At 39.3% G+C, this 17,603-nt stretch overlaps 1 protein-coding gene across 1 annotated transcript; it reads right to left on the minus strand.

Moving 5' to 3' along the window:
• Positions 1 to 2,042: 2,042 nt before the first annotated feature.
• TMPRSS7 (transmembrane protease, serine 7) lies at positions 2,043 to 16,846 on the minus strand (the record flags this gene model as incomplete). The annotated part of the gene is made up of 9 exons (XM_009867943.1): positions 2,043 to 2,279; positions 4,608 to 4,744; positions 7,231 to 7,499; positions 7,671 to 7,848; positions 9,258 to 9,374; positions 10,389 to 10,499; positions 11,124 to 11,231; positions 12,419 to 12,555; positions 16,740 to 16,846. Coding segments are annotated over 9 exons (1,335 nt in total), but the record flags the coding sequence as incomplete, so codon positions are not given.
• Between the last annotated feature and the right edge of the window lie 757 nt (positions 16,847 to 17,603).

Consider the following 17,603-nt stretch of genomic DNA (forward strand, 5'->3'; position numbering starts at 1 on the left):
GTATCCTTTAGTAATACAACAAAGTAAGGGCTATTGTACAATATTTTAGTATATTTATCCTTTTAGTTTTTAAAGAGGTTTGAGATAATATCCTTCTTGTTATCAGCTGTATCGTGCATGAAACCCACATATTTTCCGCCTGCTTCTTTGCAGCATGCATTTCAAGCTAAAAGCAAGAGGAAAAATTGTTATTACTATGCTTAGGAGCAATTTGCACATGAAACAACAGCGGCCAACATGCACCAGAGCGGGCAGAGAGACCATTTGCTGTGTTCCTACTGTAAAGCTTAGCTAGTGTCTCTTGCCTGCCCTGCAGTCCATTCAGGGTTGTGTGGAGCTGGTATGCTGTACATGAAAGTCTGGCTGGAGGGGAAAGCCGGTATAACGACGCCTTGACAAATGCCTTTTGACAAACCTAATAACAAAACCCTAAATGAATCTCATTTCTTAAACATATCTCAGGAGCAGCACACTGCTCTCCCCATGGTGCACATCAGGCTTCTCTCATTTCACCTTTGCAGTGGTGCTTGAAGCTGGAGCGAGCTGATCTGCAATCAAAGAAGGTGGGGAGGAAAAGTTGCCACCACTGTAACTCTTTTTCCTTACTGGCTAAGTAGGATATGGATCCCATCATTCAAAAATAGATCAGTCACTTCAGAAACACAGAAGTAGGAAATAATTAATGACACAATGCAAAGGACACACAAGCAATTTACAGGTAAAAAATCCTAGAGTGAGGTAAACTTCTAATGAACACCTGGTGGAATCCACAGAAATAATTATGGGAAACGAAATGTGCAATTCCACAGACTAGCTGAATTTCCCAACCTCAGGACAGTACGACAGAATAAAATGTTCACATTTCCTGTTTGAAATTAAAAAACAGGTTTAAATCAGCAAATCAAGAAGTTCAGGATATTCTACATGCAAAATAAGAAAATCAAGAGTTCGTGCAGGGCATTTTATACATGTTAAAAGAACAGAGCACAAAGAACAGAGGAAAACAAAACAGGTCCAAGAGACCTCAGCCCCAGAAAACATAATGGAAAAGAAACTCCAACACAGATCACACAGAGACTACAAAAGGGATTAATTGGAAGGCAATCCTCACAGCTCAGGAATGAAAATTACAACTGTAGACAAACTGCTTTGTTCAAGTCCTCTCTTTTTCAACAGCCTATTTGCGCTTCACACGTATCCTGCTGACTGATTGATACTTTGCCCATTTCTTCATGGAAGAGAAACAAAGAAAAAGGCCTGAGAAAACAAAACCTCTTTTGCATCATCTCTAAAAATTGTCTTTTTCCAAATTACATACATTCAGAGAACCCAATTCTATAGCAGTACCTCTCAGAGGGTAGAAGTATCAGTTTTATTTGTGCAAGGACAAGATCGTTGCAATAACACACATTACCAAGGTTACTCATCATGTTACGGTGGCTTGAAGGTAAAGGATTCATAATCTCAGGTGAATGAACTTGAATATGAGGAAATTGAGGTAGGAAATAAGAGTTAGTTAATTAAAGTGAAAGCTGGAAAAGAGGTAAGACTGATGTTTTGTTCCATGCTTAACTACAGAACTTAATCTCCAAAAACATGAGGCCTGTAGATTTGAGAAGATAGAGTGCACTATCTGCAATCCTTCCTCTCTCTTCCTCTCTGTCAGCTGTTCTCAGTGGAGGAGATAGAGAAAGTAGTATTTGCAATAGTACTGCCAGTCGACTGCTATTTCACAGTTACTTCTGTATTGTGTAATATACATCTTGAAGGAAATGACTGACTTAAACTCTGCCTGTAAGTGGTCAACTGTATCTTCACTTTTCCTGATAGATTAATGCACTGGTTGGTGTCTTGAAAAACGAACACAAATTGCCAGAAGTTTATTATTGCACCTGCTCCTGTGCCTCTAGACATCTGCGTAGAGCAAGCACCACTGGTATCTTCCTCTTTTGTTGAGGTTTAAACAAAGGGTATTTGTTACCTCCATATATGTACCCCAGAATCAGCACGGAGACATGCAAAGAAATTCATTCACTGAACATTTTTACCAAATATATTTTTTAATGAAGATGTGCAGGACATTGCATTCCATAAAATGCGTTTTCAAGTTACAAGACTGAAGGCACGTATTTATGAATCCATGGTGCAAAATTTGACACTCTTGTGTAGACACCTGGGAAATTCGGTCTTCCACATCCATAACCCCAGCTAACAATGCCAGTCAAAAACCATTTTCCATCTCCATTGCTTTGACATGACAATGGTCCACCGGAATCACCCTAAAAAGAATATATTGAGTTGTATGTGTTCACAGTATGTTTTACTGAAACTGGGACAAAATTCCACAAGACGACATTTTGCCTAACTAATTGCAACAGTGATATATTTTTCCATTCACACAGTTCAAAACGTCCAACAGTCAACAAGTTTTGGGTTTTTTCTTGAAGCAGATAGGATTGCATACTTGTACAAAGTTTGCTCTTTCAGAAGAGAAAGAGCTGCCTTTCACTCTTTAATTATATTAATAAAGCTATTATTTTTCATAAACTAGATCTGAAACTTATATTTTGTTTCCTAGAATCAAATTTACTGCTAAACCAAAAATCTGTTCTTAATATGTGTGTTTGTTAATAGTTTATGCACCTAACAACTCCAAACCCCACAGAGCTTAAAAAAACCATCAAAAATCAAATAAATGGTATAAGTGAAATGAATAAAATGTTTAAGAATCGTATAACTTATTTCCAATTAAAGGTAAATTAAAACTTATTGAATACTTCAATTGGCGTTCTTTTTTTAAAGAAGGAAAAGAAAATGCTAAGTGTTACTCTTTAGTAGATACAAGCCAGCATATATTGCTTAGGGGCATATAAACGTCTTTTTAATTAAAGCAGCTAAAATAAAATGTTACAGACTCCAAATTTTATAAAGGATGGCATAATTCCATAATACAAGACAAAGCAAATAGTACTTTTCTTTTACAGGATATTGTCATAGAAATATATTGGCAGAGGTTCAAACAAAAAAATATGGCACCATTTGGGAAAAATTTCTTGGACCAAGCTTATACTTTCCTGTAAGACTCCACTGTACACACTTCTCTGAAAAAGACAGCTAGCAGCAAATTAAAATTTAACAAAACATTGGATGCAATAAAGGACTTCCAAAAGCAATAGATGAGTTGGTAGATTTTCTAAGTTTTGCAAGAGAAGTGCCTTCCTTATAGACATATAAGGAAGAGCTAGCTAACTATTTTTTCCTTTAATGGATAGAATCTTAGGATATCTGGGTTGGAAGGGACATCAGGAGACGAACTAGTAAAGACACCTGCTGCTCAAGGTAAGATTGTCTTGAATGTGCCTTCCCTATAGACATATGTCTTGTTAGAGCTAGCTAACTATTTTTTCCTTTAATGGATAGAATCTTAGGATATCTGGGTTGGAAGGGACATCAGGAGACGAACTAGTAAAGACACCTGCTGCTCAAGGTAAGATTGTCTTGAATTACCTCACAAAATTATTAAAGATTTAACTCAGAAAATACTTTTTCCTTCCTTGACAGTTAAGATGTTGCATTTAGAAAGTCAAATTCCTCAGACAAAAAAAAAGGGGAACACTTTTTTACACATTTTTTACAAAGCAGAAATCCCACATTTCTATCAGCTCTACCAACTGTCAGACACAGTCACAAATCATTTGACCTTACAGAAATGCAGCCAAAAGACCTGTAAATTATGCCTCTCCTTAGCTATATCTTGAGTGGCCACACAGATAACTGCAGGAACATATTCTCCAGTTAATGAAAATTATGCTTAATTCCAGTTGCCTCACTAATCTCTAAAAAGCAGCTGGTACATTATATTCCCCCCAAAAGCCCTTGGATGTTGCTTGTACTGAGAGCCATTGTAATCTTTTTCACTTTTATTTAGACCAGTGAAAAACAAAATATCTTCAAGATTCTAGGTCACCTCCATCATAAAAAAAGTTTTGGTTTTGTTTTAGCTGTAAATTTACTATTTCAGTAGTAAATATACATGGTTTATGTAAGTTCTGTATAATATAGTGTATATTACATAATATATATAAAGTCTGATATATAAACATAATAGCATGTGTATCTATATATAATTTTACTACTATCCACTAGAAGTAAATTCAGACCTTCACATTTATTATTTTTCATTACTTCCAGATCAGCAGTATTATCAATTTGAACATTTATGCCTAGCTGTTTGTATCTCATCAGATAGACCTGTATCAACAAGATGAGAGGGAGGGATCCTGAAGAGAGAAGCTAGTTTCTCAGTTTTTCTTCAACCGAGAGACTCTTGTGCCAAAATTTCCTGACTTCAACTTCTTATTTGGACTTCCAAATTGGCTGGCCCTGGGCCTGCATCCAAAATTTAAAGATGCTACTCATGCTTACAAAGCAGCAAAACTTTGAAAATACACAGATATTAGATTTGTTCATAGAGAACTCTGAAAAGTGCTGCTTTTCAGAACTGAAATCTATGGACCATAAAGTGGTCTGATAATCAAGTCTTACACCTCACCATGCAACAGTAAAAGACAAGATAAACTCTATGCAAAGTTTACTAAGATACATACTTTGCAGCCATCTTTTTTCCCAGACATTAGTCCAGCACAAAACATCCTAGCTGTGATAATCCCATACGTGGAATGACATAATGTTTGGTCGATAATTTCTATCTCTGCTTTCTGAAGAATTGCTGAACCTTCATCATCTGCAAAAAAATTGAAAGAATGATTCCGCAGAGCCTAGCATTTTATTCATCTATTGAAATATAAAACAGATCATCTTCAGAAACTATCCACAGATACTTCTGACCTGCAAGTTATTCCAGATTTCAAACAACTAACTGCAGTAGCACAGAAAGCCTCTTCTAAGTATCAGGCATTTGTGTAACATGGTCTTGGTCACAATAAGTACAATGGCATAAACCCAGGGTTGTCCAAAAATCTTTCTGTAAATGCCTTTTGCAAAATGCATCAAGCCTTCTTAATCTGTTCTGTTTTTATTTTTAAAAAGAAGCAGGATTTTACAGAGATGTTCTGATCATCACAAGACAGATTTGCAATTAGGGCGGTATCTCTGAATGTGCAGGATCCAAAATTAAGATTATGAGTCAGTTACAGAATGCAAATTCCTCTTTCAGCAGCCTAAAGAATTTGGACATCTCAAAATTTGATTATATATGTCTGGAAGTTTTGGTAATACACATCTTTTCTCTCAAGGACGGGCTTTAAGGAAGTGTCCACACAAGAGGGGTAGAAGGGATCAGAATTTACACAAGAGACAAGCAGGCAGGAGGATCAGGCCTGTCCCTCCCCTGGAGAAGCTTGCCATTATAAGTGCAGTCAATGGAGTGGCCGTCTTTTCAAGCCATAGTCTGAGGATGGAGCTGGCATCTTGCAGCTGGGGTCAGCACTATAAGGCTGTTCAGCCTGCAGAAGCCAAATGAGGGAGATATAAGCAGTTTCATTTCCCTGTAGCAAGCAGCAAAGATCCTCCAAGAGTCATAAAGGGGGAAAACAGCACCATGTTATTCTAGAGTAAGTGTAGCTCCCTGCAAGTCTTTGCTAACAACATGAACATACAGGACTTCCAGAGCCACAGGACTAGCAGCCAATTTTTCCTGACCATATGAAGGTATGTGCACATGGGAACCTACTTCCATAGAAGAGTAAATTCAAAACATCATGAATTTCTGCACACCTCAGCAATGCAACAAAAGCAGTTGTCCTGCACACACCCAGAGCTGTGAAGGCTGCTGTTCACCTCGAAAAAAAAAATCATAGAATCATAGAAAAGTTCAAGACCTTCAAGATCATTGAGTTGAATCTTTTTCCTAACCCTATCAACACTGCTAAGCCATGTCCCTCAGCACAACATCTACCTGTCTCTTAAACTCCTCCAGGGATGTTGACTCAACCATCTCCCTGGGCAGCATGTTCCAATGCCTGACAGCCCTTTCAGTAAAGAAATTCTTCCTAATATCTAACCTGAACCTCCCTTGGCACAACTTAAGGCCATTTCCTCTTGTTCTATCACTTGCCACTGGGGAGAACAGATCAACCCCTGCCTCGCTACAACCTCCTTTCAGGTAGTTGTAGAGAGCGATAAGGTCTCCCCTCAATCTCCTCCAGGCTAAACAGCCCCAGATCCCTCAGCCATTCCTTGTACAACACATGCTCCAAATCCTTTACCAGCTTGGTAGTCCAACTCTGTACCCTCTCCAGCACCTCACTGTCCCTCTTGTAGCGAGGGTCCCAAAACTGGACACAGCACTCGAGGTGAGACCTCACCAAAGCCGAGTACAGGGACATGATCACCTCCCTGCTCCTGCTGACAGCACCGTTCCTGATCCAGGCCAGGATGCCATTGGCCTTCTTGGCCACCTGGGCACACTGCTGGCTCATGTTCAGCCGGCTGTCCAGCAACACCCCCAGGTCCCTCTCTGCCTGGCAGCTCTCCAGCCTCTCCTCCCGAAGCCTGTAGCACTGCTGGGGGGTGTTGTGGGCGAAGTGCAGGATCCAGCATTTGGCCTTATTGAAACTCATGTTTCATGGCCTTGGCCCAGTGATCCAGCCTGTCTAGATCCCTCTGCAGAATCTGTCTACCCTCAAGCAGATCAACACTTTCACCCAGCTTGGTGTCATTTGCAAACTTACTAAGGGTGCACTCAGTCCCCTCGTCCAAATCATTAAGGAAAATTTTAAACAGGACTGGGCCCAGTATCAAGCTCTGGGGGACACCACTCCCGACCAGCCGCCAACTGGATTTAACTCCACTGACCACCACTCTTTGGACTCAGTCATCTAACTAGTTTTTAACCCAGCAAAGCATATGCCCATCCAAGCCAAAAGCAGTCAATTTCTCTAGGAGAATTCTCTGGGCAACAGTGTCAAATATCTTACTGAAGTCAAGGTAAACAACATTCACAGCCTTCATCCAACAAGTGGGTCGCTCTGTCATAGAAAGACAGGTTTGTTAAACAGGTTCTGCCCTTCCCAAACCCCTGCTGACTGGGCCTGGCTGTCCTGCATGTGCTGCATAATGGAACTCGGGATGATCTGCTCCATCGGCTTTGAGGCACTGAACTTAAACTGACAGGCCTGTCATTTCCCAGATCATCCTTCCATCCCTTCTTGTATATCAACTCATTATAGATTTACTGTAGATTCAGCTCAACTGAGTTATAAAACTCACCTGATTCCTGTTTTTGGCCCCAACCCGTTATCCAGCACTTGTCACTGCTGCGGACTTTATGTGAAAAGGGAGGCACGCAGATGGGCTGGATGACATGGCTTACTGTGTCTGGCCACGGCTCGCTCAGCTGCAGTAACGCAATGTCATAGTCGTAGTTCCTACTGTTGTAGTATTCATGTACCACAATACGTCTCACCGCAGATACAAACTTTGCATGGCCTTGCATTTTCATCCCCAGGTGAGCACGCCAAGCTCTGGGGTCAGACAGCCTGGTTGGGAGCAAACAAACAAGACATCTTTTAAAAAAATTACCCCAGAGCACTCACCAACAGAGAGGCAGGTGAAAGAGGAGGGCATATCCCACATCAGTGCTGTTCAAACTCTTAAAGCTAAAGACATTCATGGATGCTTGGGACAGAATTAGAGAGAAGACTGCTTACTTGCTCCCTTGAAAGCAGTGAGCTGCAGACACAAGCCATTCTTTCGATATCACTGATGCCCCACAGTAAGCAGCTCCCACAAAGTGGAGGCTGACCTGCCAGGGCCATTCACCTTCCTCAGAGTTTGTACCGCCTACAATCCGAGAGATGGGATTGCTGCTCTTGCTGCTGCCACAACCTGCAAGGGATATTTGAGGTTATAATCCCCAGTGCTTTCCTTTAAAGAGAGCACTTCCCACATCAGACATGAAAGAATCTTGCACTTTGAAGCGTTTTGATATCTATTTCCTTGTCCTACTCTAATCAGAAAACTTCTCTATTTGGCTACTCTCTTCCTGAAACATGAGGTGACTCCATTAAAAACGCACAGATCTAGAAAATTCATTTTCTTTTCTAGCTCTGCTACAGAAGTTGACCTCTAAATATCTTGTGTCAGGAATGTCAAAGGAATCATTGGTTTAATAAACATCAAAATAAATATATGTAAATAACCAGTCCTTCATCTTTATTTTGTACTGTCAGCCCTAAACTGAAAGGAGTCCACAGGAAGGAAGTTCAGTATCACCAGGACACTTATTTTGAGGCTGGATGTGGCACTTAGTGCCATGGTCTGGCCAGTGTGATGGTGCTGGATCATAGGCTGAACTTGGTCATCTCAGAGGTCTTTTCCAGCCTCAACAATTCTGTGATTCTTGCCAAAACAGTGGGAATCACACAAGAAAAGTATTTATAGTAACAGCCAGTTTCATCTCTTATTATTTCAGAAACCAGGTGGTCCAACCATTAATTTGCAGGGAAAAAACTGAAAGTCTGGAAATGTCATGTTATTAACTCACATGTGGAAAAAAGTCACGTGTCAGCACAAAAAGCTGCACAGTGTGATTTGAAGAGAAAGCAGGAAAAATCTCTCTGTAGATCCTTGTGCCCATCCCTAGTGCATGCAGATAAAGCCTCTGCTCAGGAGTTTTAGTCCACACACAGATATTTAATGCTTCTGGGCACTTTCCAACACTTAGCCAAAGAGTCACAAGCAGCATTAATGCTTCCAAACACAAGCAGTCATATAACTAGTCTTTTAAGATGTCCTGCTGGCAGATTTGACATACAGGTAAAATGCCAGAAACAGCTGAGGGCCAGACAAAATATTGAGGTCTTCACCTCCCAGAAAAAAAAACAGACAAGTGAATGGTTTGTGGGTTTTATCTCATTGCTGCTGTGTCAATCCTGAAGTCCAAATACGGTTCTAACTCTGAAAGAAGTACCTGACACTGATGCAGACCACAAAAATGTTGCCTTACTGGCTAGCCAAGTTCATTCTGCAGTTAAGCCTGCTTCACTGCTCCTGACAGCTACGTTAAGCCTTACAGTTGACTAAGACTCCCCATAACAGTAGACTCACCCTCCCACAAGAATTTAAGAAATTTGCAGCCAGACCTGATAGCTGACCATTACCCCACCATCACTGAAATCATGTAATAAGAACTCAATACCTGCTGTATGACTTGTACCTGCTCCAAAATAGAAAGAAATAAAGGGCTATATTGTGTGTTCAAAGTTCAAAAATATGAACATTTGAGACGGACTTACTGCAGCTGCTTTCATCACTTCCATCAACACAGTCCACAGTCCCATCACACTTTGCATTTTGTTTTCTAATGCAAATGTTATTCCTGCACTTAAATGTGTGGTTGGTGCAGGGAATACCTGAAACAGTTGTGCGGAAAGAAAAAAACCAAAACAACAAACCATTGATTCATCTTAACACATGAAGTTATGTTCATACAGAAAAGAGATTCATGTATTAATAGATAGGAGGGAAAATAGCAATAGAGCTGGGATGCCTTAAAACAATCTCTAATAATAAACTATTCAAGTAGAATAGAAGACAACACTGCATCAAGCTGTCTGAGTCTGAACAGAGATTTCCTCCCATCCTTTCCCACAGCACTAACAAACATAGAATTATGGAACAGTTTGGTTTGGAAGAGACCTTAAAGATCATCTAGGTCCAACTCCCCTTGTGGTAGATATAGTAGTAAAAATTTAGCTGTAAAGCAAGTGTTAGGCTAGAAAGAGAAAACATCTAGCAGTCTGGGAAGAAGTCCTCCTTTATACATTTATACATTTAACATTTTTACAGACTTTCTAGTCTTTAAAAAAGTCACCTGCAGCACTTCCCAGCTGTACTTCCTTTCACATGTCATGCTGCCCATTTATTCTAAAAAGTTAAAATAAATGGCTGACTCAAAGCTTTCATGTGCCTAATGCTACATTTATAGCTTCCGTACCATTTTAAACACATTAACCTTATAACCCTGAAAACTACTCCATGGAAACTATCATTTTAATAGTTATTTTACAGATGATAAAACAGATCCAGGAAATAATTTGCACAGATTATGCTCTAAAGACACAAAATCCGGGATTCAAGCTTTAAATCCCTAGATCCTCATCTTGCACCCAGAGTACTTAAGTCTTCTGCCAGCATTTCTCTGAAACAGATGTTCATAAGATCATTAAAAAGAAACAGATTAAAATCAATAATGTCTTTTTTATAAATACAGCTGAAAACTGAACAAAATTACATAGCTTTATCTAGATTTGATAGTGTCTCTTAACTCTTCAAATACAGCATCTAGTATTTAAGTTAGGATTGGAGAGCTGACAGAAGAAGAAAAAAATTGAATAAAGAAAAAAAAATCAAGAGAGAGGCCTTACTGTGAGTACAATTCTGCTCATCTTCTCCATTCTCACAATCACTTACTCCATTGCAGGCGAGCAGGTTATCTTGTATGGTGAAGCTGGAGTTACACTTCCACTCGGGAACAACTTTAAAAACATAAGTCAAATCAGCCACAGAGGCACATTTGTAATGCTAACACTTCCCTTCTGACTGTGTCTGGGTACCACTTTCATAGCTTCTCCGCACAGTACAAGGATGGGTATGAGTGCCACACCACACGTGGAGAAAATAAAGCACAAATGAGTTTGGTGACTTATCCCAGTTCACACACCGCCCTGAGTGGAGTAACCCAAGTTCTAACCTCTATCATCATGGACATTTATTATCACTCTTATCTACTCTATGCACCCCAATTTGTCATTCCCCCATAGAAATAAAATACCTCAATAGAGAACAAAACTTTGTAATTACTAGCATTTGTCACAAGGCGAAAGCTTAAACACAGTCTTATTATGTCTTGTTTTGCACACCTAACTTTCTTTCTTGCACTCACCTTCTTTGTTCTTAGATCTGTCCCTTGCTAATTCACTATGAATTAAGCCCTCAAGAGACTGACTAATAGTCTGTACCTAGACATATGGAGGAAGCTGGAAAGATCTTTTTTTCTCCCACTAAAAAAAAAAATTTCACCTAGTTTCAGCTGCCTTCTGAGACTAGGGAATATATGCATTAGGTTTTCCAGTGAAGATCTCTAGTAAGTGAGTACAAACCACAAAAGAGTTCATCACTTTCATCGAAGCAGTTGTTTATTCCATCACAACGCTGTGTCAGTTGGATGCATAAGCCAGTAGAACACTTGAAATGTCCAGGTGGACATGCTGGATATAAAAAAAAATAATAATAAAAAACACTAAAACAAAAACAACATCCAATGCCAACTTAAAAATTCCCTTTTCCCAAATGTTGTCAGCTCATTTCAATTTACAGTAAATAAGCTGTTTCAAGGAATGATAAAGCTGATCTAAATTTAATAGTCTGTATGCTAGCACTTTTGCCAGAACTTAAGTTCAGATATTGCAAACTGGGATTTAAATAAGAAGAAAAAACAAAGTTCCAATTCAGCTGTTACTGCAAGATGTACTAGAGGCTCTACACTAGGACTGGATCAAACAACTAAGTGTTTTATGGTACAATATAAGACAGCTTAGAATGCCATTTTCTTTTGAAGGACAGTCTCACATTCGATAATCAAAACTCCCAGAACTTTGCAACTTCAGTTAGTAACCTGCATTGTGGTGACTTCTGAATTACATAAATATTTGCTTTTTACAATAAAATCATGAAGTTACAATCTTTTCTTATATGCAAAGTATAAAATTGCTTTAATGTGACAGATAACTCTGACTAGAAATCATTGTTTCTCTACTACTTTAACAACAGGAATACATAAGACTAACATGGAGGGAAAGAATGTGTAAACAGTTGCCTGTCAGGACTTGGGAAAAAATAATAATAATTAAGAAATAAAAGAGTCGGTAGACTGTTTCATCAGCTTTTTCAGATTATTTTCATCTCAGATTTCTGCTTGCACACAAAGTATTTAAACTGATGGAAACACTGGAGTAAGCAGTTGGTTATTTAGTACTCTCTGTTCACTCCCTGGAAGTCTTTATGGTAACAGAAACATTGCAGACAAAACCTTAGGGATGAAAAAACCAAACCAGGATGGCAGACTTCAACTGACTGTGCCTTGGCCGTTGCTGTGCAGGAAGATTTAAGGACAGTGCAGAAGAGAGCAGACTGTGTCTGTACAGGAAACCAAAGCATGCTGCACATGCCCACAAACCTTAGTTGCACAGTCCCGATGAGCTAGAAAAGGCTCTTTGTTTTCTAGTTGCCTGATTTGGTAAGATAAGAAAGTAAAATTAAAAAAACCCCAACAATAACAAAACGCCGAAAAGCCACAGGATTTCCTGCTTAGGCCCAAGTCCTACTGAACCTGAAAAATGCTGCTTCACAGTCCTGAAACGTAAAGATGGGTTAAAAAGAATAAAATCCATCTTACGCTGGCTGATGTTGTAGCTGCCGTACTCCACCAGAAGTGGCTTCTCTGAGACCGTCGAGCTGCACTGAAGCTCAATGTTGACAGCAGAACTTGCAATGTGGAAGACTGTTTGGTGATCGACATAGTGGCCGCAGTACCTGAAAGTGTTCGGTGGAGATCTAGTGCAGTCTTCACATCAAAATTGCTTTACTTAGAATCTAAATGTCAACATCACTGAAATGCAGCAATACAGTCCAGCTGCCATACTTTAATTAAGAACCAAAATCTGAAACAGAACCCAAATTCCTCAAAGTGCTGGTCATAATCCTTTATGACTACATATATGCGGGCAGAATGTTTTGACAGAAATTCTAGAGGATCAGAGATGTAATGAAGAAATTTATCAAAAGGAAAACAGGTGTTTTTGTCACCACTTTTGATACTTGTTTTCAAAAGATTTATATTTTTATGAAAAATTAAGTCTGGTGGGAAGGGCAAGCATCACCACAGTGGAGAGAAAATTCAGTTGCTCTGAGGACTGCCCCTAAAGAAGAGTGCACGAAGGCATTGGAATAAAATCGGTCCAACTACTTTAGAGGCAGATGGGAGTATATTTAGGGAATCCAAAGATATTTCTAAGTCACCCAGCCTTCAACCACCATTAAAGTTCTGGAATTTTACCTTTGAAAGTCATATCTTCAAGAAATTATTCTAGATGAGAAAATAAAAAAAAACCCTTGAGTGCTCATCTGCTTTAGGCTATCCTTTTGGCAAAGAGCTTCCTTGGACATCTGCCTAGGTGCCACTTAACTCAGAGAAACATAAATGCTTCCTAATGCCAGAAAACATCTAATCCATCCATAGCTAAAGCATTTCTACCATCCCTTTCATCAAAAATGCCAAAGATGTTGCAACTGCCATTGAGATGCTACTCTAGCTGGAGAAAACCTCAACACCAAGCAGGGGGAAAAAGGTCTTTTATGGTGAAAGTTTCCTGCATTGTGCTTTAAAAACTGTGACAGCTTTCAATGTACTAAGCCAGTGAATATGAACCATACAGGTTGTTCTAGAAGTAGCAAAAAGGATCCTCTCTTCTGTTCCACTAGAACATCCCAAAAATGCAGTACTTATGAGAAAAGTCTGGCTTTAAGACTCCTGTTGAGAAAAGTACTTACTGGTCTAAATATATTTAAGGGCAGAAGCAGCTGTACCGATTCTTAGCACACTTGGCACAAACACTTCCTTGCTGGCAGTGCAAGGTTACACACTGTTGTTAGAATGAACTCAAAGAATATTAAAATGGATTATTATATTGTTAAATGGACTAATATCCAGAGGAAATAATTTTCCTTGTTAGTTTTTACAACACTAGGCAGTGCACCAGGACTACTCTTCATGTCAATGAATGCAGGGAAATTGGTCAGTGATTTTCATGTGGACAGATGTTGTCCTGCACACCTCTACTGAAGCATGCCACAGGGAATGGCCATGCTCATTCAGATGTTTCCATGGGTGCTTTGTTCCACCCTATGAAAATGAAACATGCTTTGAGATCTAGGAGATTCTATTCCAGCAATGTGCAAAGTAGATGAAGAAAACTATTTTTAAAACAGCCTACTTTTATACATCCTGAAAACGGATGCAGAAAAAGATTTAGTTTTACAGCCTTATATTATAGTAAACTGTCAATAATAAAATAAATAGATCAATAAAAATCTGTCAGAGCGAAGAGTGGAGGTTTTCTGCAACAGGAAGTCTTATTCTTACTCATTTTAGTGTATCTGGCATCACTGTTTCCAACCTAAAACATCCTGCCAAAGTGCATAACAAAATGCAACCTAACTATCTGATTCCTCTCAAATAGCCCACATACATTTTCTGTATTTCTCCTTCTGTCAATGACTTGGAGAACGTCCCTTCAACAAACCTTAGCACCATGTTAAATAAATAAATAAATAGATAGATAGATAGATAGAGTCTGCTTTGACTGCTTCTCAGCCACATAAAACAACCTCATCTCACCAGAAGTAGAGGAAGATCCTGCTCATCCCTGGAAGAACTGAGACATCTACAACAAGGGAGCTGTCTCCTGTACATAATGAGAAGTGTCATATGCTTGTGGAATTTGTAAGACAGAGCTACAGATCCTTGGGAACATTCTACTAATGTTTTACTAGTCATTTCTCCAGGTCCAGGGAAAATGGAGGTTGCAAAGTATCATCTGTTACTCTGCCCTTGCTACAGAGAGAACATAATTAAGGGGATCTTGTCCCATAAGTTGAAGCAGAGGGATATCTTTTAGGAGGGTGAGTAGATACACCCATCCCATAGCAGCGACAATAGAACATTGCAACAACCGCTTTAAGAAAAATAAAACACTAGCGATCTCTTTGTTCATATAAACTTCTAATGCTCTGCTCACAGAGACTCTGATATTTCTGCCTATGAGAATTTCAGCAAAAGCAGTTCATCAGCTATAACTCCTCTGGCTAGACAGAGGAATATTCGCACATTCACTGAAGGAAAGATGAAGGTGTGTGTTGGTCTCTTCTCCCAAGGAGCAAGCGATAGGACAAGAGGAAATGGCCTCAGGTTGTGCCAGGGCTGGTTTGGGTTGGATATTAGAAAAAAAACAAAACAACTCTCTTCACTGAAAGGATCATTAAGCAGTGGAACAGGCTGCCATGGGGAACAGCTGAGTCCCCATCACTGGAGATATTAAAAGACATATAGATGTGGTGCTTAGGGACATGGTTTAGTTGCAGAGCTGGCATTGCTACGTTAATGGTTGGACATAAAGGTCTTGTCCAATTTAAGAAATTCTATGCTACTGTAAGAACTGCATGGTTGCATTCAGTGTCACTGGTTAGACAAAGTTGTCCTTAGGGATTTGAAAGAACCTCATCTGCACCATCTCCATGGTAGCAGTCTTTATTTGCCAAGATCAGTCTCCTGGATCTTCTTAGCCTTTTTTACCTAAGGTAGCAGAATACACGTGCTACAAGCTGCAATTGCAGGAAGCTGAAAATGTAGGGTTCCCAACCTCCATTTCATTAACTACTAAAAATTTTGGGAAAAAATAAAAATAAAAATGTTCCATGTTTTAAATCATATTTTTTTCCATGGAAATCAGACATAGAAGAGAAAATCATAGAGGTTCAAAAGCCTTATTATCAGTGAAAATAGCACTTTCAAAGACAAACTTATGTTGGTTAACATATCATCAGCAACTTGCAAAACAAATCAGGAGCACACATTCTTGGAAGACTTATTTCAAAGCTGCTCTTTCATACAGAAAATCCTTACAATACAAACCCATCATCATTTTCTTTCCAGGTTTTACCTTTGATTTCTATCTTAGTCATTTCTAATATCTCAAATCTTTTCAATTATGTCAAAATGAACTACAAAAAAACCCACAAGCTCAGTAGATGTTGTCTGTTTTGACTGGTGTTTTTATGTGCCCATTTAGTCCAGCAGTCATTTTCCATCAAGGCACAGTAGCAGGAACTTCAGACAAGCTGAATTTTCTCTGTAAGAGTACAACGTTGTATCAAAGAACAGAGAAATTTTTTTCTCCTCTCTGTAATTTTTCCAGTTACAATCCTAAAGGCCTGACTGACTTTCAGCAGAGTGTTTCAGTAGTGAGCTCAGAAATCTGGTTTCAAGTCTGTTATTACTGATTTTTCCATTTGAACAAAAGTTTTGAAAATAAAAGTAAATCAAAAAAATCCCAATATCCTAAATCTAAACTTGCCTCAGTGTTTGAAAGATGAGTGAAAAAAGCGTGGGGAAAAAAAATAGGCGGACAACGTTCATGGGAAAGCAGCAGAACGTTAATAAAAAACACTTGAGAGATAGAGTGGTACCTGGCAGCCAGTCTATGTGGCTTCTTTCAAGAGCCAGTGATGGGAATGTGGAAGCAGTTACTCTTCTGTTCCAAATAATCTCATTGTAATAGCTTTCACTGAAAACTGAATTAGGTTCAGTGTCCTCTTGAGCGATCATGGAATTAAGTTACACTTAAAAGGGTTTTAACAGACCTTGCTCAATGATCCCAGAAAACACAGAAGTGCTTTAGGTTTCACCCAACTATTCCCATTTCTTTCTCTCCAGAGAGCAACAAGGGCTCTTGTTTTCATTTTTCTGGTACCTTTCAGTAGATTTTTTTATATATATATTTTACTAAAATTCAGTTCCATCATCAGCAAAGGTGGAAAACCAGTAATAGACACCAGTGAAGTATCTCTGTTTTCATGGAAACTCTCTGAGTGAGCTGCAGCAATAATGGGAAGGTTTATTTCAGCAATGTTAGTTTAATAACCCATTCAGACGTACTTACATGTGTTCATTAATTTTCCACCATCCTCGCTCACAGCCTTTGATATTCTTCTCACTGATGGTATAGTTATGAAACTTCAGAGCTATACCAAGGCTCTTCTTTGGAGTCTGTTGTGAGCAAGAAAGACAGTGCAAACAATTTTCTTTTTCCTTTCATGGCCATAGTACGTTCCAGTCTTCAGATTTACCTCAGCAATTACAGGACTTGGCAATACCACGCTCTGGGAGCCGTGCTGACTTCACCAGCTCCATAGCCAGCACTCCAGAGAGCTGCCAGCTATTCAGCCTTGAGTAAAAGCAAAAGCTGGCAAAGCTCCACCACAGCTGCAGGCTTTCTCCCCCTCTACCCAGCAGTCCTTTCACCTTCAAAAAGCCACTCGTCATGGAAAGTAGCTTTTGCATCAAGATCAAAGTACTCTAACGCATCCAAATTTACTTGTGCAGGGACACACAGCCTCAGCAGATTGTTAGCTAAGATAAGGCACTGAATGCTCAGTGTCACCTCTGTAATGCTAGGAATTATTTCTACCACATCGTTGTAGTCTTCTGCTGGCACCTAATGAGCTAAGATTCTTTAGCACTTTACAAAAGATTTTTAAGCCCAGAGTTCATAATTAATTAGAATTTCCTTTATTAAAAGGAACAGAACATTTTTGCAAGACAAGGCTATATTCCTTTAGAAAAAAAGGGGCTGGTTCAGGATAATAACCCAGAAACAAAGATTTTTTTTTTCTTTCTTACAGAAAACATGATTTGGGAAATGAAGGCACTAAACTATCGGGAAATTACAGAATGGCAGAATCACAGAATTGTTGAGGCTGGAAAAGACCTCTGAGATCATCAAGTCCAGCCTGTGACCCAACAC

This window comes from Apaloderma vittatum, unplaced genomic scaffold (genome assembly GCF_000703405.1).
Source record: "Apaloderma vittatum isolate BGI_N311 unplaced genomic scaffold, ASM70340v1 scaffold17694, whole genome shotgun sequence".
In the NCBI taxonomy this organism is placed as follows: domain Eukaryota; kingdom Metazoa; phylum Chordata; class Aves; order Trogoniformes; family Trogonidae; genus Apaloderma; species Apaloderma vittatum.